Source organism: Ammospiza nelsoni, chromosome 8, assembly GCF_027579445.1.
Source record: "Ammospiza nelsoni isolate bAmmNel1 chromosome 8, bAmmNel1.pri, whole genome shotgun sequence".
Classification (NCBI taxonomy): domain Eukaryota; kingdom Metazoa; phylum Chordata; class Aves; order Passeriformes; family Passerellidae; genus Ammospiza; species Ammospiza nelsoni.
Genome location: NC_080640.1, coordinates 26,307,280 through 26,329,256, shown reverse-complemented (window position 1 = coordinate 26,329,256; position 21,977 = coordinate 26,307,280). Strand labels below are relative to the sequence as shown.

Here is a 21,977-nt window from a genome sequence, read left to right as displayed (position 1 = left end):
CTCATTGTCATTTCCCTGGTGGAAAATTGAGTTCTGGTTTACCAAAAATGTGTATACCACAGACACATGTGCCATGAAATAGTAGTCTCAGCAACATTTTTCTCAAAATATTAATCAGAATGTATAGATTACATTTGGATAATTTTTCCTAGACAATTTTATAGCTGTCAGAAAGCTTGCAAATGGTATCTGTGTTAAGATCACATTGTTTGATGCAGCTTCACCTAGAACATTTTTACCCTGCAGAGATTAGTGTGAAGTTGTCAACAAGATAGAAAATGAGAAATTATACTCCTTTTTCCATGTGAATATTAGAGGTGATCTTTCATACATGAAGTAGAATTATGTATACTGTGACCAAATTTTAAGTATGCACTGAGCTCCATACTCTTTGAAAAGCACTGTTTGATTATTGATAACTCTTGAGTGGTCAAGAGCTCAGTTTGTGCTTCTCTAAAAGCAAGATTACCCCACCCTTACAGAGAGCAGCATATGCACAAATAAGTCTTGAACATATTGCATATTTTCTCAACCATGTCACCCAATCAGTAGAAATGGTCTCTTAATGCTTGTGTAAAATTAGAATGGGATTCAAGCCTATCTAGGGAAATCTATTTTTCAGATACCTTTGGGAATATGATTGACGGAGTTGTGTAAATTTTCCCCTTGTTTTCATTGTGTTAAGAACCACGGAATTACACAAACAAGGAGGCCAGAGATGGAGGAAAGGCTGAAGGAAAGGCTGTTCAGGCAGTCAGGCCAAAGGCAAGGCCAGAAAAAGTAATTCTCTTTGGTAAATACCCATCATGGGCACTCACAGACGAAGGGTAGTCTGTCTGACTTTGCAGTCTTTTTTTGGCCTCTAAGGTATCAGTTGCCTTTTGGTGGGACCATGAGCATCTGCTGGGGTCATGGATGGACTGTTCAGAGATCAGTAGTCTAAAAGCCAAGTGACTCAAAGATTTCTTGCCATAGGGGTGGTAAATGAAAAACTGGGTTGGAATTACCAAGGAGTAGACTATGAAGACCCAAAAGTTAGTTGATCTACTGGGGTAAGCTTCAATAAGAGTACTCCCATATTGGAGTTCTGTATTTGCAATCAGATCATTATACTCTGTGTAGAGCTTCAACATGAAAGGTATCTATTAATTACATATTTATTCTCTGTGTGTATTGAGTCAGTTTTGCCTCACTCAGAACCTCTACACCCAGAGCACTGATATATAGCTCTGCTTTTTACTGAGAGCTTTAACTTTTTTGATTATAATCACTCCAAACTATAGGTGAAGAATCTGAGTACAGGTATTCATTCAGCACTCCAGGCTCTGCTATATCAAAGGGTCAAAGGAAAATACAAACAGAGATCAAATACTTTAACACTGAAGCAGAAACCTAAAGGTTCTGAGGCCCCGCCTCAGAAAGGACTTTTTATCCAAGTCCCAGATATGTTTGCCATGCAGCTGTTATATTCAAATTTTTGGAAGATCTGAAGACCAGGATCATGTCTGTAGAATGAAAATTGATGTTACCAGTAATTTTCTTTGTCTTTCTTTCCCCCTCTCAAATGCAGATGATAATGTATGGAAATATTGAAATTAATAAATAAGTCTTTAACTGGGCTGTAGGTGCATTTTTAGAGGAGAAGATAGTAGTGAGCTTTTAGGGAAACATATTAAAGTTGGAGAGGAGGGAGAGGGTTTAATTTCTTTAAAAACTCCTATGACATTGAAGTGTTTGAGGAAAAGCTTGAAGGTTTGAAGTCAGGCTTGGAGAAGCTCCTGTTGAAAACTGCATTATTTAGAATGGGGCCCCAAAAATCCGTTTCATGCTGTAATTTTGGGTTTGTTATATTTTTAGCGAGGAATGAACAGAATTTTCAGGAAATCTGTTGATTTTCTATTTCTCCCGCCTGTTTGCTTGTCAGGTTTTGAGCTTGGCTTCGCTATGGCGAGTCCCAACGCGCTGGTGTGCTGGGAGGCGCAGTTTGGGGACTTCCACAACACGGCTCAGTGCATCATCGACCAGTTCATCAGCTCCGGCCAGGCCAAGTGGGTTCGGCACAACGGGATCGTCCTGCTCCTGCCGCACGGCATGGAAGGAATGGTGAGCATGTGCCCAGGGGAGGGCTGGCTGCACTGCCCTCTCTGCAGCTGGAAAAGACAAAGGGGGATGGGGATCCCAGGGGAGGAAGGCACTGTTAGGCATGTGGGGCTGCCTCAGTGTTATGAGAAGAATTCAGATAGATTGACTGGTGAAAACCAGAAAACCCTGAGAAGTATTTCTGAGCTCTTAGCTTTGTGTCCTTGTTAGTGGCATGTACCACTTCCCCCATTTTTTTTCCTTTTTTTTCTCTCTTCTTTGGTAACTTTCCCTTAGACACTGCCTTCTTTCCTCAGAAAGCTGTATTCTCAGTGTACAATAGGAAAAAAATCATGTCTTAAGAGTGCCTGCTTGATTTTATTTTGCATGAAGTATAAATTCTGCACTAAATTCTTTTGCTATGAAATTATATAAAACAACTTTAAAATGTCTTCAAAAATCATTGACCTTGGTCAATTTTGATATAATAAAAAAATCTTCATCTTTCTGGAAAGGAAGATGTTTCTACTAGCTGTTGACTCTCTTCTTTGGGGGCTAGTAGGAGGAACTAGGCAATGTCTTAGAGGGAAAGGGTGTGGGCACACCCTGTGTATAAAGCTACATGAAGTTCATATCAGCAGCAGAATTGTTCTTCAAATATTTTAAATTCTTTTTAAGTTTACATGAGCATCATGTCAGGCAAGGTTAATTTTCTCCTTTTCAAATACATTAGCCTTCATGAATTGTTGCATGTATGTTTCTAGTTTTCTATTTAAAAAAGCATAGTATGTGCCACAGTGGCAATCTCCATCTGTATAAATGCTTTAGACCTTTTCACCACAAACTGTGTCATTTCTATTCTCACAAACAATTTCGTTTATTTCCATTCAATTATGATCCTGTCCTGATACACTGGGGTGCATTCATGTCTTATGAATGGCTTTCCACATCCATTGTGCTTAAAGAATAATGGGTCTGATGCTGTTCACAAGGGTTTTGATAAATTAATTTTTTTAACTGTATCCTGAGGGGACAACCTGAATGAGCCCTCAGCAGGAGGTGTGGTCCTCTGCAGGGAAGCACTCAGCTTAAGGGGCTGATTCTCTGCTACTTAGAATACATTTAATCTTTCTTTTCCCATAGCCACTTGGCAGAGAAGATTTGCACAGGTCTTCTGAAACATGCTTATTTTGCTACTAGTGTCAGCTGCTTTTGGAATATTTCAGAATCCCACCAGGCTGCTGAAATCTTTTTCTCTTCCCAGAGGACCTTTTCATTACAGGGGGACTAGTCTTTGTAGAACTACAGTGTTGGGGACAAGATGATTTGGGGAAGGATTCTTAATGGGATATGGATCCCTTCACCTCTAGGTCATGCATTCACAGGCAAGTTGGCTGTGATTGAAAGACTCTGCAGCCTAAGGGCTCCTTGGGGACTCCTCTGAAAGTAGCTAATGGATTCAGTATAGGTCTCACTGGATAGGTGGTCACAGTAGAGATAAACCCTACCCCATCCCACGCAGTTGTTGCTGGCAGTCTGATTGGTGGTGTCAGCACAGAAACCGAAGATGGATGCGAACATTGAGGCTCTGGACTGAGGTTGTTGCTGGGGCAGTGTGTGAGTGATGGGAAAGCCTCACCTGCCTCTCCTGTAATTGTTTGCTGGGAACATCTCTGTTCCCAGTGTACTGACTGCAGTGTGCCTGTGCAGCACTGGCTTTTGTGCTGTGTGTGCCATGCTTAGTGCAGGATTTGATTTACAGCAAACAGATGCGAACAGCAGAGGTGATACAATAAACTGGGCTGCTACTGTGCACCACAGTTTTCTGCAGCTTTGCTCCTTGCTCTCAAGTCCTTTCCTTCTGTGACCAGATAATTTGGCACCTCAAAACTGGAGGCAGAATTCTAAGGAGCAGTGATACAAGGCACAGTTCTAGGCTGTTTGTGTTATACCTTTGTTGACGACAGAATGTTTTTTTCCTTTGAATTCCCTTAGTCCATGAAGCAGACTGAATCATGGAGTCATAGAATGGTTTTTGTTGGAAAAGACTGTAAAGACCATCCAGTTCAAACCTGTTCACTATGGTAGGGAGCCTTTCACTAGACCAGAGACTGCTCAAAGCCTCATCCAGGCTGGCCTTGAACGCTTCCAGGGACAGGGTATCTACAGGTTGCTCTGAGCAGCCTGTGCCAGTGCCTCACCACCCTCACAGCAAAGATTTTCTTCCTTGTATCAAACCTATGCTTGCTCTCTTGCAGCCTAAAGCCATTCACCCTTGTCCTATTGCTACCTGACCTTGTAAAAAGTAGCTCTCCAGCTTTATTGTAGGTTCCCCTTAGGTACTGTAAGGTGCTGTAAAATATTTCCCTGGAACCATTTCTTCCCCAGGCTGAACCATCCTGACTGTCTCAGCCTGCCTTCATAGGAGAGGTGCTCCAGTCCTTGAATTGCCTTTGAGTCCCTCCTATGGATCTGGAATCCTGCACTTGGAATTAGGAAGGAGGATGTGTTCAGTCAAGGGGGACCACAGTTGTCAGAGTAATGACTGATTTTGGAGTTCATGAATTAAGATTTCAATAGAGGAAGTTACTATGAGAGATAGCTATAAAAAAGAAGAAATCTCTTTATGAACATTATGAACTTAGGAGACATGGAGAGAGATGAGAGGTGTAATAGTTTGTCTTTGGGTTAAAATACTTAACAGCTGTGTGAAATGAAAACCCTTCCTAAGGGCACCTGTCACTTGAACAAGCCAAGGCTGTCAGAAATAGCAATACATAAAACAGCACATTGCATTCTCACACTCCTCACAGCTTTCTCTTATCCTTTATAAACAGGGACATGAAAAGGAAAAACAACAGGTTCTGCGACATTCCTTATTTCTGATAATTTCTGTGGCCAGTATCCATGTTTTGCTAATGTAAAATGGAGCTAACAGCATTTGTGCAATTCAAGTAATTGCCATGGGTACTGCTAGTGGGACAGTGGATGGGAGTGTTGTGGAGAGTTTAGTTCAGGCATGGCTTGAGGAAAAAGGCCATGAAGCCATGCAATTGAGAGAAAAGTAACAGGTAGCTGTGAAGCAGTTCCAAAGCAGTTCCCAGCCTGACTTCTATAAACAATTAGTCTCTCTCAGGCATCATTGTATAAACAATAAGGTTCTCAGGCAGTCTTCCCATAACAAGTGAAACACCCTCTCTGGGAAAAGATGGCACCCTGGGAAGAGATATGGAAGTTTTGGGAACCGTTCATATCACAGTGGGAACACTGGTTTTATTTTGTATAAACAATCAACGGTATTGTAAAACAAAAGGAGTGGTTAGAGTTTTCTCTGTTAGCCTATCATAAACCTGGATTTTGGAATATGCATGAAGTGCATTAACACTATTATTTAAACTGACTGATCGATCAATAAAGTTGAGTTCGATGCATTATAGGATGGTCGTTCTCCCCTCACTTCAACAGAGTGTTCAGTAATGACAGAACATAAAATATCTCCTGAGGAGGCAGAAATTAATCGTAGGTTAGTCTGGTAGATAATGCATGCGTGTATTTTGATCCATTTTAGCTAAAGCATTCATCTCAGTATTTGGTCCTGTACAGAACAGTGAACAATAGTAGGACAAATCCTGTGCCTGCTTTTGTTGCTAATACAGCAAAAGTGGTCAGCAGTTAACTTTGTGTTTGCTTCTGTTCAGCATGCACAAAGTGTGAGTCCCTGCAGTTCTCTGAGGCACCCAGTGCTTCTCTTCCTGACATTCCTCGTGCTCCTGTTTGCTCTGCATTAGCAAGGTGATTGCTGTGCCCACATGGACCCACTGCCTTTCCAGTGGTCTTCATTGTGCAGCTAGTCTGAGGGTAGAAATCACTTGCAGCTGGTAGAAACAGCTGGAAATACAAGCGAAACCCAAACTCCTATGAAAGCCAAAGATGAGGAACTCTGTCCTGTGGTGTGTCCTGTCTCTCACTGCTGTTGTTGATGCCTTTGGCTGGGGGGCAGGTGTGCAGCTGGTGCAGAGGGAACAGGAGGTACTCATGCAGTGAGTGATCTAGACTGATGTCTAACTGCTCATGTAACTCTTTAACATGGTTTTAAATGATACTTTTACCAGGGTCCAGAGCATTCATCAGCCAGGCCTGAGAGGTTTCTGCAGATGAGCAATGATGATTCTGATGCCTATCCAGTAAGTAGCTTTGTCCTTGTCTTGCTTTTCACATCCCAGAGATTTTCTGTTAGTAGTATCCTTTTTGCTAGGTATGGCAGGTTAGGATTTAGCTTCAAGTCTTGGTGTAACTTTAACTTGATCCCAGTAAAGGTAATGGAAGTCTGCAGCATTGCTGCTCATTACAAAGCTGAGGTCACATACAGTTAATCTCTGGCAGCATGATCTTTTTATGGCTGTTCCTCAGGGCCCAGTGATCCCACTTGTTTATACTGCTGTGTGTACTGCAAATAGGTGTCTCCAGCCAATTTCTAAAGGAGGTCAAGTGAGACTAGCCTGGCTCTTTGCAGTGGAGCTGAATTGTGCTGCTAGGAGCACAAAAATAAGCAACTTCTAATTTTGATTGGGCTAAGACTTTCACAGATTGGTTATTCACTTCTACAGATAAAGTATACAGCTCTACAAGATGGGAAAGGGAGTGAAAACCAACTGTACACTGAAAAAATGAATTTCAGTTTAACGTTCTTTCAAAGCAGTTCTATTTTTTTTTTCCACTGCTGATATCCTAGTCCTCCTCAGTTTTCCTTCCTGGACTTCCCATCTTTTCTGAATTAATGGAAACTTTTCATGTTGATTTGCATAAATTTTTGGGAAGAAATAGAAACAGAAAGGATGCTTTGTAGGGATGGTTGCCTAGCCAATAAAACAATCTCAGCTGAGAGCTGCTAAATAAAATTTTCGAGGAAAGAAGTTTGAGAGTCAGAAATAGAAGGATGGTTTTCAAGCCTTTTATCTCATCTTTCAGACATTTTTCTAATGCCTTTAATGTTTCTCTCAGGAGTTCACTGAGCATTTTGAAGTTTCCCAGCTGTATGACTGCAACTGGATTGTGGTGAATTGTTCCACTCCAGCCAATTACTTCCATGTCCTCCGAAGGCAGATCTTGCTGCCATTCAGAAAGCCGGTAAGGTTACCGGAATGGACTTGATTATTCCAGCTAAATTGGCCATCAGACAAGGAGTGGCCTTTGCATATGACACACTGCTGAAAAGAATGAGGATTTCTGGTGAAAAACCTTAACTGAACACAGGTTGAAGTTGCCAGTTTGATGGAAAGAAGCTCAGCTCTGATTTACTGTGGCTCTAAAACTTGATTTTCAGCTTTGCTTCCATCTGGCTATGCAGATCTTCAGATGAGCTTGTCGAGATATTAGTGATGTAGCTTACAGGTTGCAGAACTATCATCTGCATGTCTAATTGCTGGAACTTCAAAGACCCAAGATACAGCTGTTAAATGTTTTACTGGTTCATAGCCTGTGATTTGATTTTCTTGTCAAAAAAAAACATAACCAGTGAGTTTTGAGAACCTGTAAAAGGACTAGGCTATCTAAATCTTCTGAATTATTTTGAAACTTTCATGGCTTTTAAAACAGGAAAAAAATTACTGTGTTTGGTGTTCATACTAATTTATTCTATATAATATTCAGTTTGTGGGTTTTGTGTGCACAGTGTTACAAATGTTGCATGTGTAATGAAGATAAAGCAGCTCCTGAGTCTTGGAAAAATTTCTGTCTTACAGCTGATTGTTTTGACACCCAAGTCACTGCTGAGGCATCCAGAAGCTAAATCCAGTTTTGATGAAATGGTATCTGGTAGGTCACCTCAAAGTATTGTGGGGAAATAATTAGCTATACCAAGTTGCATGTCAGACTCTGAATCTGCTCTGCAGAGTTTGTCTTCTCTTTTGGCATAATTCCTGTGGAGCTGCCATAGTGAGAGCGAGCAGGGACTTCTGCTGAAAACTTTGCTTTCACATATAGGTTCTTAATTTTTACAGGTTTATCTTGTAACCTTAACCCTTAAACTTAATGGCAAGTGCATTCCCATCTCTGCAGGGAGTTTCCCCTCAAGAGGCTACTATGCCCCTCTGCCCTTTTTCTCTTCATTTAAATATGTAATTGTTCTTTGTATGGCCCATGCCTCCTGCCCCCATGACTGAGGGATAGGTTGTAATTACACTGGGCCCATTTGGAAGAATAATGTGCCCAGTTCTTGTTACAGTGCTTGGTTTGGGGCTGCTGTGTCACACCAGCGATCTAAAGTGAGACCAGTGAGTTCAGAGCTGTTGTTGGCATTCCATCAGCACCAAGAGACACACAGTGACTGCAAGGGGAATATCAAACACTGCAGTGGTTTTGTCCTGCCTTGCATTGGTTAGTCTGTGTTGGAGTGGCATCAGGAAATGCAGTGACATGTAATGAGTGAGGGATTAAAGTGACTCTTCAGAGTGAGAATGTGGGCATAGGTGTGCTGGTCTATCTCCAGTTCCAGTGAGGGTCTTGACTACTGTCAGAAGAGAGCAACTGCTCAGTTTTTTAAAAGCAACTTACACTGCATAAGTGTGCTTAAATATTGTATTATTTTATTTTTGTAAGTGTGTAAAATCTGCTCCTCAAGCAAAGGCATTTGCTGTTTTTATTACTGTTTAAAAGCTCTGTAGAATGGGTCAGATTAGAAATTCTGTAGGCTTTGGGATTTGTCACTTTGTCTTGGGAGTCCCCTCTACTTCAGGCTAACCTCAGTAGTGGCCAAACTCCAAATTAACATTGAATTTTGGCATACTTTCATGTTTCTGCTAAAGAGGACAGCAGATAATAAAGTATTTCTGACTCTAAGCTAACCCTTTTTGCTCTGCTTTTAATCGAAAGCTGAGAGAGAGGAAGATTGACTCCAGCTGACCCAATGAAGCACAGATTCAGTCTTTTTTAATGATGAATTCTGCTGTTCAGTGGGACAGGATAATTCTGATATAAATCAGTTCTTCTTTGATATGTTTGTGCTGTTGCTTTTCTTCTCCAAGACAAATGATTCAAACAGGAGCTTATTCTCCTGCTAAGGGGGTGTGCTGATTCAGAATAGGAGGTTGAGCTGCTGTCTGCTACCCTGCAGTTGTTTAATGTGGAAATAGTTCTACTCAATCATATAGGAGAGCAAAGAAAAGGATCTTTTAGACCATCAAGTCCCTCTTCCAGTAACCAAGCAAATTGTACTCCTGGGAGGTGGTAGCAGTGAAGATATGCATCTGAAATGGTACTTGTACACTAGCATTTATACATGTGGCTCAGCTCTGTGCTAGTTCTTGCTTTGGCTATTGCTGTTTTAGCTCTGAAACAGAAGTTTAAATCAAATATACAGCAGTAATATGTGTGCTTGGGTAAATATTTCTGCAGTTTCCAGATTTAGTTGCATTACGGATATGTGTTTTGTTTTTATAGAATATTCTGAGATTTGTAAAGCTGTATTAATGTTACATGGTTGAGATAATCTTGGAAAGAAGAAAGAATATTTCAGGTGATTGTCTGGAAAAAAACACCAAACTGGAAGCCAAGCTAAGCTGCCCAATCAATTTAAAATTAAAGATGTAATGCACAGCACAAAGCTGAAAAACAGTCTGCTGTTGATATGATTCTGTCTATTGAGTGTAGTGAAAGACTGGATTATTGGAAATTCTCTAACTTCTTGAAACAGAACTGCTGAAAGTTACTTTAGCCAAGTTACCAGTGTGAAAAGTAGGACCAGAGAGGCAGGAGAACCCTTCAATCACTGCAACCTACTGCTTGCTCAGTAAAGGACTAAAGGGCTGTTTCCTGGGCTGCTTTATTGAAATGTCAGGTCCACTGAGGGCACTTTTTCTAATTTGTGCTCCAACTAGGTACCAGTTTCCAACGTGTGATTCCTGAGAATGGGCCAGCAGCTGAGGAACCACATGAGGTCAAGCGCATGATTCTCTGCACAGGAAAAGTCTACTATGACCTTGTGAAAGAGAGAAAGAACCAAGACCTGGAGAAACAAGTAGCTATAACCAGACTTGAACAGGTGAGCTCCCTGATCCTCAGAAGACAGGGTGGTGTGGTTTCTGTGCATTTAAGTAGACCCCTCCTAGAATGGATGGTGATAGCATTTTTCTAGCACTTAGCATCTCACGTCCTTTGCGGCCTTGTGGAGAAGGAACACATCAATTGCATACTGGACAATGAGATCCAGAAAACTTGATCACTTTGTTATGTTGTTCTGGAAAAGTTAAGATTACAATATCATAGCACCTTAAATTTGAATATGCAGTCTGCTAGCATTAAATTTTGTGAATAGAGCACTTTGAAGCTATGTTGTCATTCATTGATTAAGGGCATGCTACAGCTACTTCACTAAAAAAGCCATAGGAGTGCAGGTGGTCTGGACTACAATCACTTCTGTTCATCCTAACACAACTATAAAATACTTGTGTACTCATTTCTGAGCATTAAATCAATTAGAGAAACATGACTCACTCTCCATGGAAAAGTAATGACTCACCATGGGCTATTACCACATAAGAGGAAACCCTTGACAATTATTACCCTCCTTTTCCAGATCTCACCATTCCCCTTTGACTTGCTGAAAGAAGAGCTTGAGAAGTATCCAACTGCTGATCTGGTCTGGTGTCAGGAGGAGCACAAAAACAGTGGCTATTACGATTATGTCAGACCTCGTTTCCGCACTATTGTGAACCGCACTCGACCCATCTGGTATGAGACTTTAAACAACTGCTCTGTCTCCTGGGCTGATGTGTTTGCTTTTAAATTTGGTTGGGACTGTTTTCAGGTATTTATGGGTAAGTCAGGTTCTTCACAAATCAAAACCTCTGAATCTGGGTTCTTGGTGAAGGAGGGAAAAATCTAGACTATTATTTCTCAAATATAAGATGCACATATTGCTTCTCCTTGTAGATCTAAAAGAAGATCAGTAACTAGGTCTGTATTTATTGCTACTTAGCCCAGCACTCACCTCTCTTTTGTCTAAGATTCTGTCATTTTAAGAATTTCATTCCAGATATTAGGTTTCTGCAGGAAACAGCTGTTGTGAGCTCAGTTCAGGCACTTTTGCATTTATTTTAGATGATTGACTCTCAGATCTGCCCATGCAGCTGTCAAAGGAATGTGAGTCTTCATTGCTAAAAGCAAGTTACCTAGTTATGAGACAGTGTACCTGGCTGCCCTGGGAGGGATGGGAAGAAGACACAGCTTAACAATGGTGGGAGGAAAGAGAGGGAAGCTGACCAGAAGGTGTAACTTGGTAGAACTTAGATTGATTGTTATTTAAGAAAGATTGATGACTAAATATCCAAACCTGCCAAGCTGACTTGAATGCATGAAATAGCATGTTCTCATGCTTTTTATTGTCAAAATAGTGTCTCTTCTCACCTCATTGTCTGCCCAATTCTTTTTGTTGTGAAGGTATGTTGGCCGAGAGCCTGCTGCTGCAGCTGCCACAGGCAACAAGAACACGCATCTGGTGTCACTCAGAAGGTTCTTGGATACAGCTTTCAACCTGGAGGCCTTTGAGGGAAAGACATTCTAACTGCAGAGCCCTGACCTGTCTCTGACTGCAGGGGACATCCAGTCTGGATGTCTGGTAATCTCTCAAAACATTGCATCCAAAAGGAAAGTGGGGAGAATACTGGAAAGTATGTATTTTTTGCTTTACCAAATAAAAGGATCCTGCAGCTGTCTTCATTACTCTGTACCTTGCTTTTCAGTTTATAAGGAAAAAAAATTCCAGCTTATCTTCCACCATTTTTGTCACTTGTCTATTTAAATTGGGACCTCTTTGACACAAGAAGCTTCTCCTGTCTCAGAATGCAATGTGTGCTTGGTGAGGCTCATCTCTCAGTCTGTGGGCACTGTCTGATTGCTCTAAGTAAGTAGAGTAGGCATGGACAGCACCATAGTTATGCACACAAGAGTCATTACCACAAGGAAAAGAAATTACTTATTTCTGTCTATATATCAGAGAAAAGTAATGAAACTGAAAAGCAGAGTTGGTAGATGACTTTGGTAGAGAAATGTACCAGCTGTGTTTGTTGGAAGGAGATGGTGAGGTAACCTGGAGGTGTGAGGAGGAGGCTGGAAACAGGGAGTCGCGTTACAGAGTTGTTCAAGTGGTGATAACAGAAAGTAGCATAAACCACTTAGATATGAGGTCAAGAAGGGCAGAAGTAAAAGGGACCAAGAAAAGGTTGTTTGGGGATACTTGAAGAGGGAAGAAGTGTACATGAGACCACAGCTGACAGAGCAGTGGGTGATCACCAGGAGAATTCAGCATCAAATGACTTCAAAAGTAAGAGGTGCTCCTGCTCCCTGGGCTGCCTGCTTTGATGCTGGTATTAGGGAACTGTGGGGTCCTGTAAACATCTTTGTTTTGGATGAGAAGTCTTTCCCTCACCATAATACTAAGATATGCTTTTCCTTGACCATTACAAGATGGTGTTTGGATGAGAAATCTCTGTTTTTGCAACAAGCAGTTGGTTTTCTGCTTTGTCCAGTGCTATTCCCTACCTCACACCTCCTTGCTGATAATAATTCAGTTCTGAAGTGGCTATTCCTGATTTACTTACCCTTTTTTTAAGAGGAAGGTGGGCAAGCAACAGCTGCAGAATTACCAAAAGCACATGCTATGGTTTTGCACAAGTAGTGATTGATTTTTTTGGTCCTTTATGTTTTTTTGTCAATTAGTATCTCAATTACATGTACTTTGAGTATGGGTATAAAAGTGAACCTCCTCAAGCTGCTCTGTGTCTGATGTACAGCAAGTGCTGGAGGGGAGAGAGCAGCAGGGGCTGTTTCTCTTGCTGGGAACTAGTCCTTGGCTTCTGGGGAGGCACTGCATGGCAGGGTGGTCTGAGAAGCATTGCTTGTGCTTCTTCCATAGTGCTAGAAGGCAGGGGAGCCCAGCTTTCCTCACTAGTATTGTCAGAAGTCCTGTTCCCTCTGCCCCAGGAGAACTGGCTCTGAGTGGGCCTTGTGAGTGCAGGTTTCTGCAGCATAACCTGTGTAGTGGCAGGAGGCTTTCTGCCCTCTGTGTTCTGGCTGGCAGAGGGAATGGTGAGGTGAGCAGTGTCCATGGGGTGCAGAGGATGGCCATGCCTGGGCTGGGGCAGGGAGCTGGAAGCAGCTGCACAAAGACCCTGAGGGTCAGACTGGATGTCCCCTGCAGTGCCTGGAGACAGCATAACAAGTGACTGGAAAACAGAGATGAGGCTTCACCCCATCTCCACCTCCTGTCCTGAGCATGCTCCTTGGACACGCTGTTGCTCTGTGAGTACCTTGCCCTGCTGCTGCTGTATGGACTGTGACATAACAAAGCATGGTGCTTCATGTCTGATTCAAAGAGTCGGGTGATGCTGGAAAGCTTCTTGTCTCATCAAAATAAAAAGCTGTAATTAAAAGCTTTAGCTGTGATCAAGTACTACATACCCAAGCATGTTTCCAAAAAGGCCTGTGTGCCTTGAATTGTCCTTTTATTTGGCTTGGATATACCATGATGGTGAAGAAACAATCCTCTGTCAGAGCAAAGAATTGATGTGGTAAGGTACTTACCATGGAACCCAGAACTGAGCTTAGTCTAATGTTTGTGAAACTCTGTAGCATCCTTTGAAATCAGGCTCGTTGCCTTGGGCTTTTTCTCTCACTGAAGCATTTAAACTAATTTAGTCTTTGAAAACCTAATGAACTTGGAAAGTACTGCAGCTGACAGCCACAAATGTTGTTTCCTATCCTTTTCTATAGCTCAAAACATTAAGCTGATAGACAGTAACCATCACCCAAAGTATTTTAATGCTTTTATGAATGCTTGTTTCTGTAGCAAGAATTGAGTGCAGCTAAATATTGCTGGCTCTGTTTATTGTATTCTCAGTTTGCATAAGGCAGTCAGCGCTGCATGAAATATGATAAATGTACTTTTGCCACAGTATATGCAGAGGTAGAAAACAAAATTAACATAGAAATATAAATGGTAAATAACAGATTTTCACTCTCATTGTGTATCATAGATTGTGGCATAATACTTGCATAAAAAGTCCATCAAAGATGCAAAAAAACTCAATAAAATAAAAGTACATAAGAAGAAAATTCTCTGTTATGGCTGTTCTTTTTGACAATTTCTCCTTTGAGTGGGGATATTAACATCCTATTTGTAAAAGTGTTAGGACAGATCATTTGTCTGTTTTCTATTTGTTTCCTCAGTGTTGGCTTTTTTAAACATAGAAGCAGTGAGGTAGACAGCCTTTGGACTAGCAAAAGATAATTATTCAAAACCATTGAGTCAAAATTGACAATAACATTGAAGTTACATTAGAACATTTGGTTTTTTATTTGCTTTTTTTTTGAAATAACACATTAATGCATTTTTATTTCGAGGAGAGTTTTTAAAATACTGGAACTAGACTGGAATTAACATCTCTAATTTCTAAACATGTTGTGTCTTCAGCTTTGAGATAGTATATGATTAAAAGATTCATCTTTGTATAATGCTTGACAAGAACTGAAGTATTATATAGACCTCTTGTGAAAATAGTTGGCACTGAAATTCAAATGACAGCTTTGCAATTTGGAAGAAATAGCAAATGTGAGAGTGAGTTGACTTCATCTACTTGGTGACACACCACGCTGTGCATGACCACAGCAGCAAGACTTGTCACTGTTCTTCATTCTTGACAGACAGCAGGAGAGTGCTTGATGGAAACCTTTGCTCTGTCCATGGTACAATCAGAGTCTGTGTTAGAGCAGAGGAGGAGCCTGTTCTCCAGAAGAGAAACCATTCTGCTTGTTCCAGGAGGTAAAAATTAATATATGAGACTAGACAAGAGCCAGGAATGTGTGCATTGTTTGAACTGAGTAGATGAAAGCGTGTGCCTTGGGGGGTGCTGTCTGTTTCTTTTCTGTGTTTTGTTTTAAGTATCCCTTGCTAGACTGCCTGGCTGCTGTTCCAAGAGCTCTAGGTAGCTCTTACCTGGGTGCACAACCAGCAGATGTGCTGCCTCTGATACAGAGCTGGGAATATCCACTGCTGCTAAGAATAACAACAGAATGAAAGCTTGGGAATCTCTACTCTATGCTTTCACACATGCATATATACATGTATGTATGTGTATGTATATGTGTGTGTGTGTATATATCTCTTCTTTTAATTGCTGTTGGCATAGATGATGTCGAACATTGTTTAGAACATGAACCAGCAGCACACTTAGTACTCACATAAAGCCAAAATGGCTGTAAAAGCAGATAGAATAGATTTGTAAGGTTAACAAGTCTGGTCAAAGATGGAAGAAGAGTACACTGTTGTCTCTCATAGAGGTCCAGTGAATTAGGAATGTTTTGATTTTCCAGGCAGCTCCTGGGGTTGGTGCTGGGCCTGGGATGTGCTGAGGGGCGTCAGGGCTAACGAGCAGCCCAGGGCAGGTGGGGATAATTCATTGTGGCTGAGGGGACTGGCCTGTGTGCTGTGGGGCTTAAAGCCCAGGTTGTGGTCACAGCTGGCCCCTCTCTCTGTAATTTGCTGTCCTGCCCTAAATACCTCAAGCATTTTGCCTTGTTTGCCCACACTGAAGGGCTGTGCCCTGTGTGGGCCCTGTGAGCGCCCTGTGTGGCGCTGCCGCCATTTCCGCAGTAAGAAGGAATTATGGAGTCAAGGTGAGGGGAACAAGGCCGAGGATGGCTGCTGGGAAAGGCTCAGGAGGGAGAAGTGGCCTCAGACTTTGTAAGGGCAGGTAAGAGACTGGGAACTGGGAGGGGATGTGCTGTCCTGGCCCTGGGGGGAAGGGAACACTGAATTACTGTCAGAGCTGCTGACACCGTCAGGCCTGGCGTAAAGCCCATGGGTGAGGCTGTGGGGCTCTGAGGGGAGCCAGCGGTGAAAGCTGCTCAGGCTGGAAAATGCTGCCACTTGAGTGGGAGTGCAGTGAGGCTGGCTTGGGAAAAGCAAGGGGACCTGTCTGTGGTAAAGAAATGGATTTTGTTCTTTTTGCAAAAGAACCCCCAAATACTAAAGAAAATTAACTCTCCTTTCCTGGGCAGAGCTATAGAATAACCTGGATTTTTCCAGGCCGCAGCCATCATCCCCAGGTGAGACCTGCTGGGATGGGCACACACTGAAGCTCTACTTCTCTCTCCTTCCATGTCCTGTGGACAAACTTGCAGGTCTTGGAGATTTTGTCAGTACCTGTCACACAACCTTTCTGTGCTGATGATCATTTTAGACACCAAAAAACACTTCTAAATATGGGTAATTTTGCTTATATCTTTCTGCCCTTGTTCCTGAATAGTAAAGGTTACTGAGTAGAGTAACTACAATATGGCATTCAAGATTCCTATGAGGCCTGATAAAAAAAAAAAATCGTGTTTTTTTTCTTTCTTTGCTCCTTTTGACTGTTGAGTAGTCCTCCAAAGTCCAGTTGTGTAGCAATAGAAATCTTGATTTCATGGCCTCTACTGATCAAAAAGACAATTGAAAGTTTTTCTTCATGTTTATACAGAATGAGGACAGAGATTAAGCAAGTACATTTTCCTAATCATTGGTGTAAGACATCAAGGAACAGCATGGAGTCTAAAATAGAAATTCAGCATACTTGCTGGAAGGAAACAGATTAATATTTTTTCTTTTCTAATTTGTGCTTTTTAACATTGAAACCTCTTCTGGTTTTAGATACCTCTTAACAGTTACTTCAGGTTTTTTTAATGTCTTTATTTAAAATGTTGCCTATTATCCAAAAGGAATAAAAGAACAAAAGGAGTAATTATTCAGGGAAAATAATATTTTAGAGAATTATTAGCTTTGATTGAAAATGTTTCACAGATTTCCTCAAAGTTTTCAATTATTAATAAGCGCACCAGGCAGTTCCTTTGTGACACTTAAGTGATTCAGTCATTAATGGCAAATGGAAATCTAATTTGTTTAGAGGGGAAAACAGTTGTAGTCATCACTAAAGAAGCCCTGAATTATAATTTCAGAAGTCTTTACTTCCTGCTCAGTAGCCCATAAATTCATGATACTCTTACAAAAAGAGCACATAGACCCTTTCTGTCCATGTCACACCCAGCCAGTGTGAAATTCTCTTCCAGTTCAGGACAGGGTGCATTCAGCCTGCCACCAGAGGAGGGGTCTGTGTGAGAGCTCAGCTTGGCTCTCGAGTACGTTCCTTGGGTGGACAGTAGATTATCCCTAGAATGGGTTTGTTTTAGTACTGGTTTAAGTGGCTGCATTTCACTGGAATTCCACCTGCAGTGGAATAAAGCTGTCTGCACACAGACTTAGTTGAAGGGCTGTGATGTTTGGTGCTCTCACAGAATTCCCTGTGCACCTGTGATGCTGCCTGAGCTGAAGGAAAAGTGCAGATCAGTGCTTGAAGCTGCCTGAAAACCCACCCCTGCCAGCCTGTGCCTGGGGCTTGGCCGTGCCACAGACCAGACCTGGTTCCTCTCTCTGCTGCCCACAGTGACTTGCCCAGGCTGAGAGGTCACTTCTGCAGTGATGCCCTGGGTGGGTTTGCTGGGGTTCCCACTAAAGCTGCCTATCTGGAGTGAGTCAGTTCACAGGAGAGGCTGGGAAGTGGATGTGAGCAGCCACAGTGTACTGGCCAAGACTTTGCAAGGGTAAAGTTAATTAGCAAAAGCCAAAAGACATATGAAGGAAGAGTATGTTTCAATATATTAGAAGAACGATAATATTTCCCCAAATTAGCATACCCACTGCTGGGGGTAAAATGAAGAGGCTAAAATAAAATTGTCTGATATAAACATGACAAAATGACCCTACATAATTTCCCATGACTAGAAATAAATGTTTAACAAACTGCTCCCAGTAGGCTTGTTAAAGATGAAATATTTATTACTATATGTTAATTACAGGGTTTAAGCAGTACTTAAGTAATTTAAGGGGATTGGCTTCATCTTGCTTTCAATAATTGTATGTGATTAAATCCTCCTTCATCAGTTGTTCTTTGTGCTACAGCAGTTTGCCCAAACATATTCTTAATTAGTCTGTGTTTGAAATGTTGGTTATTTTGTATAGGATGAACAGTGAACAGCTTTCTTTGTGAGTTTCAAAACCCCAAAAAAATCAAATTCCATCAACACTGATGTTTTTGCATGTGGACTGAAACACAATAACTGGTGAAGTCTAGAAAAATCTTATTACTATGGTAAAGTTGTATGTTACTCTCAGGATACTAGTCTCTGACACTACAAATCTGTTTTGAAAAAGTCTTTATATACTTTTTTAGGCTGCAGTATGCGAGACAAACACTTAGCATCAAAGTTTTCATCTTACCCCTGAACATACCATAAGGTATCTGTAAGTCTTTTGCACTTTTACATCTTAAAATACTGGTTTGTGCCAACCCATTTTGCACAAAATTACATTGAATAAAATGTCTGGCTTATCCTGACTCCAAACTGGTGCTGACAACACTGTCATCTTAGAGCTGATGAAGAGCTGAAGCTCTGTGTTGCTCAGGGACTCTTCATTGCAATGACCTACTGCCTATTCAGAAGGAAAGATAAACAGAAATAAAGCAACTTAATCTCCAGTGATTCTAAACGGTTCCTAGTTACACTCCCAGATAATTAACTTCTCCTGTGATGTGCTCATTTCATAGATACCTGGTCATATGTGACCATGTTTATTTAATGTGCTCTGCAATATTTATACCACAATACACCCTTCTCATTATAAACCAGACAGGCTTTAATTTATTTACACACACATATTCTGAAGCTTTTGCTTAGACAAAACTCTACAGGCTTCAGGAAAATATATCTGAGTGTGCATGTCAGTTTATGACTGCTCATAAATAGCTTCTGAAGGGACTGCCAGGAAAAAAAAAAGAATATTTTTCCTACTTTTCAGCATAACTGTTCTGATATTTATGTACGTTAAAAAATTAGGGAATAAATGAAATGGGATTATTTTTGTTACTTCCATTTTTATTTCATGTTCATTTATCACAGCCCTCAGGTCCCTCATTAGACTCATCAGTAAAATAATATTTGTCATAGTGAGCATAATATTGCACAGCTCAGGAGCTCAACAGATTTATGCAGATTTCAACTTTGTGGTACCTGTCTCCGTAACAAAGCCCAAAGGGAAGGAGATCTCCACAGCCAGGCTCTGTTCCCCAGAATTAATTCCAAAGCCTACAACAAAGCCCACTTGTTTGTGATGTTTCTGTACTTCATACAGCCTCGGTGGGTCATTGCTGGGCACATTTGCATATTCACCTATATGTGAGCAAATATTGATGTGCCTGAAAAGTGCCTGTGTGCTGGTGCAGAACAACCCTGTCTTTTCTTAAAACTGCCTTGCAAATCTGGTCAAAACGGAGAGCTGTAGCAAGCAATGGCTGCATTCCAAATAAATTTTAAATTAGTGATGCATCTTGTCTCTCACCTGAAGGAGCCTGTACTGAGGATTACCTTTGTAATTCCTTCCCATGTACCACTTCCATCTCCACAGAGGAGCTCCCAGACCTTTGCAGGTCTTTTCTTCTGCTTGATCAAACTGGCAACCATGAAAGTCTGTACATCTTGCAGCAATAAATGTGCCCCTTTTGCATTAGGCTTCTGAAAATCAGCTGCTTGGAAATTGTCTGCTGTCTTTAATATGATAATGCATGGGATAAACACCTAAAGGCCTCCCCTGGTAAGGGGAACTGTCCTGTTGCAGTGTATGGCTTGTGCAGCCACTGGGAGTGATGGCCAAGAGCAAAGCCCTCCTGTTTGCTGGAATGAAGACAGCCCATCAGGGGTGTCTTGGATAATGCCAGTTTGCTCCTTTTTAAATGAGCTGCTTATATGAGGAAGAAGCTTCATCTTTCCCAATATTGTTTCAAACCAAACACCAGTGAAGTACCTGGATTAGGAGCCCAGAGCTGCTACAGTCTGTACACAGAGATCTGAGCTGCAGTGTGGGGGTGTCTGTCTCCATCAGTTACAGAGCTAGCCCAGGGCAAGCCAGCCCCTAAACTGAGGTTCACTGAAGTGCCTGCACATAACTGAGCCAAAGCCAGACTTTGGAGATGTGTTCTGCAAGGGGGAGTGAACTGGGTGCCACAGCCCGCGCTTGCTGCAGTTGTTTTCATATTATTCTAAAAATTATCGAGTTTTTAAAATTTGTTTCATGATAGCTAATGAATTTTATATATTTTTCCCCTCTTCTTTTGGAGAAGTTACTGGAAAAACTGTCAGATTTTTTGGAGCCATTTGCAAAACACAAGGAAATGCACATGATGGAGTTTAATCACGTTATAAGAGATTGTTACTGTGAAAGGCATAACTATTTTAGTTCTATTGGGTTATTGTGCCATTAGCACTGTTTGACTGCCAACTGTGCAGCAGTGGGGCTCCAATCAACAGGAGTCTGTGAGCCTTTTCCATTGCAAAGAGTGCCAGGGATAGGAGGGAGAGAGGCTCTTAGTGGTACCGTTTTTTCACTGATTAATAATACTTGAGATCCATTTCAGTGATCAGAAATGTGCCTTAATGAGACAATTAGTCAAACCACAAAAGCTGCACAGCAATTTAGTTGGTGTTACTACTGGAATAATTTGCTGCGGCTGCTTTCTTCTTCCTGATTTGACTTTGTCACAATAGTCTGGCTGGAAGTTGCTGTAGAGAAGACTTGGAGGCTAAATTCAGTTTTGAATGGCCATGATTATCCACAGGGCAAATAATCTCCTTATAAATGAGGAAAAAAGTGAGGGGAAAAAAGTGGATATTTCATTATAAAAAAATTACATGCCTTTGTCCACGTGGCTGCTGTAGTGCCTTTCAATATCCAGCTGCCTGCTAGTGCTGTGGCAACTAACTGCAGGTATTGTCTGGGGGCAGGTACCAGACTGAAAGGGCTACTGCAAATTTGTGTTTATTTCTTCCTTCTGTGACAAAAACACAGTAATGGGGCCTGAGATCTCTATGTGGAGCGATGAGATCTCTTTTAGGTGCAGCTGATTTTTTGCCTTACTCTTACAATTTGGTCATAATATTACTCTAAAGCAAAGTCAGAGCACCTGTTCTCAACCCATGCTTGTCTTGAAAGTTTGCTGTTTCAAACCTGCAGCTTTGTGTTCCTCAAAGCTTGTTTGTATTTACTCCAGTTAAACATGTTGATTTATTAAGGTCTATATCTCCCTACAAAACTGCTGTTATTCTGACTTGGAGGTATGTCAGAAATGTCTTCAGAGTGATGTTAAAGAGGGCACCAAATACAGCAAAATTAACCCACCCAACAAACAAAATAACAAACCAACAAATCTACCGCAAGACTAGTCACATTAGTGAGCTCATCTGCTTGCTGTGTTTCCAGTGATGTTCGCAGCTTTCCATGCTCAAGAGATCTGGGGAGTTTATTCTGCTATTTTTGGGAGTAAATCCTGCCCAGAACTAGCATTATTTAAACTATTTTAGTCTAATTAATTTGCATTTACCTAAGAGGCCAATAAACAATTTACTGCCAGAGCAGAAAGTCATTTGTTGGTGTCCCAGTGATGAATGTGGTAGGTGTGTTCGAGAAAGCCCTGCCTCTGCTGAGAGCTGCACTGGAGCTGCTTTGTGGGCAGGACAATCTGCTCAGGAGTGGCAGGGAGGCTCGGGGTGACAGCAAGGTGTGACAATCTACTCAGTAGTGGCAGGGAGGCTCGGGGTGACAGCAAGGTGTGACAATCTGCTCAGTAGTGGCAGGGAGGCTCGGGGTGACAGCAAGGTGTGAACAAACTCCCTCTGCCCAGGGCAGGTGAGCAAACCCAGTTTGCTGTGTGTGTGAATGCTTCCTGCAAAAAGTGCCCCTGGCCAGCTGTGCCAAACTTCACTGTACTGATCTTCTCAATCCAGCTCAGTCTGGATGTTCCCACTTTCTAATCTTGTATCAG

General features: G+C 41.6%; 1 protein-coding gene across 3 annotated transcripts in view; it reads left to right on the top strand.

Annotated features, from left to right (window-relative positions):
- OGDHL (oxoglutarate dehydrogenase L) overlaps positions 1-14,187 on the top strand; it is a 51,829-nt gene extending 37,642 nt beyond the window's left edge. For all 3 annotated transcript variants that reach the window (XM_059477289.1, XM_059477288.1, XM_059477290.1), the window contains exons 17-23: positions 1,925-2,103; positions 6,192-6,263; positions 7,081-7,206; positions 7,821-7,893; positions 9,954-10,117; positions 10,652-10,806; positions 11,515-14,187. In XM_059477289.1, coding sequence (XP_059333272.1) covers positions 1,925-2,103; positions 6,192-6,263; positions 7,081-7,206; positions 7,821-7,893; positions 9,954-10,117; positions 10,652-10,806; positions 11,515-11,638 — 893 coding nt within the window. In that variant the 3' untranslated portion in view covers positions 11,639-14,187. The remainder of the gene's footprint in view (positions 1-1,924; positions 2,104-6,191; positions 6,264-7,080; positions 7,207-7,820; positions 7,894-9,953; positions 10,118-10,651; positions 10,807-11,514) is intronic.
- The last annotated feature ends 7,790 nt before the right edge of the window (positions 14,188-21,977 follow it).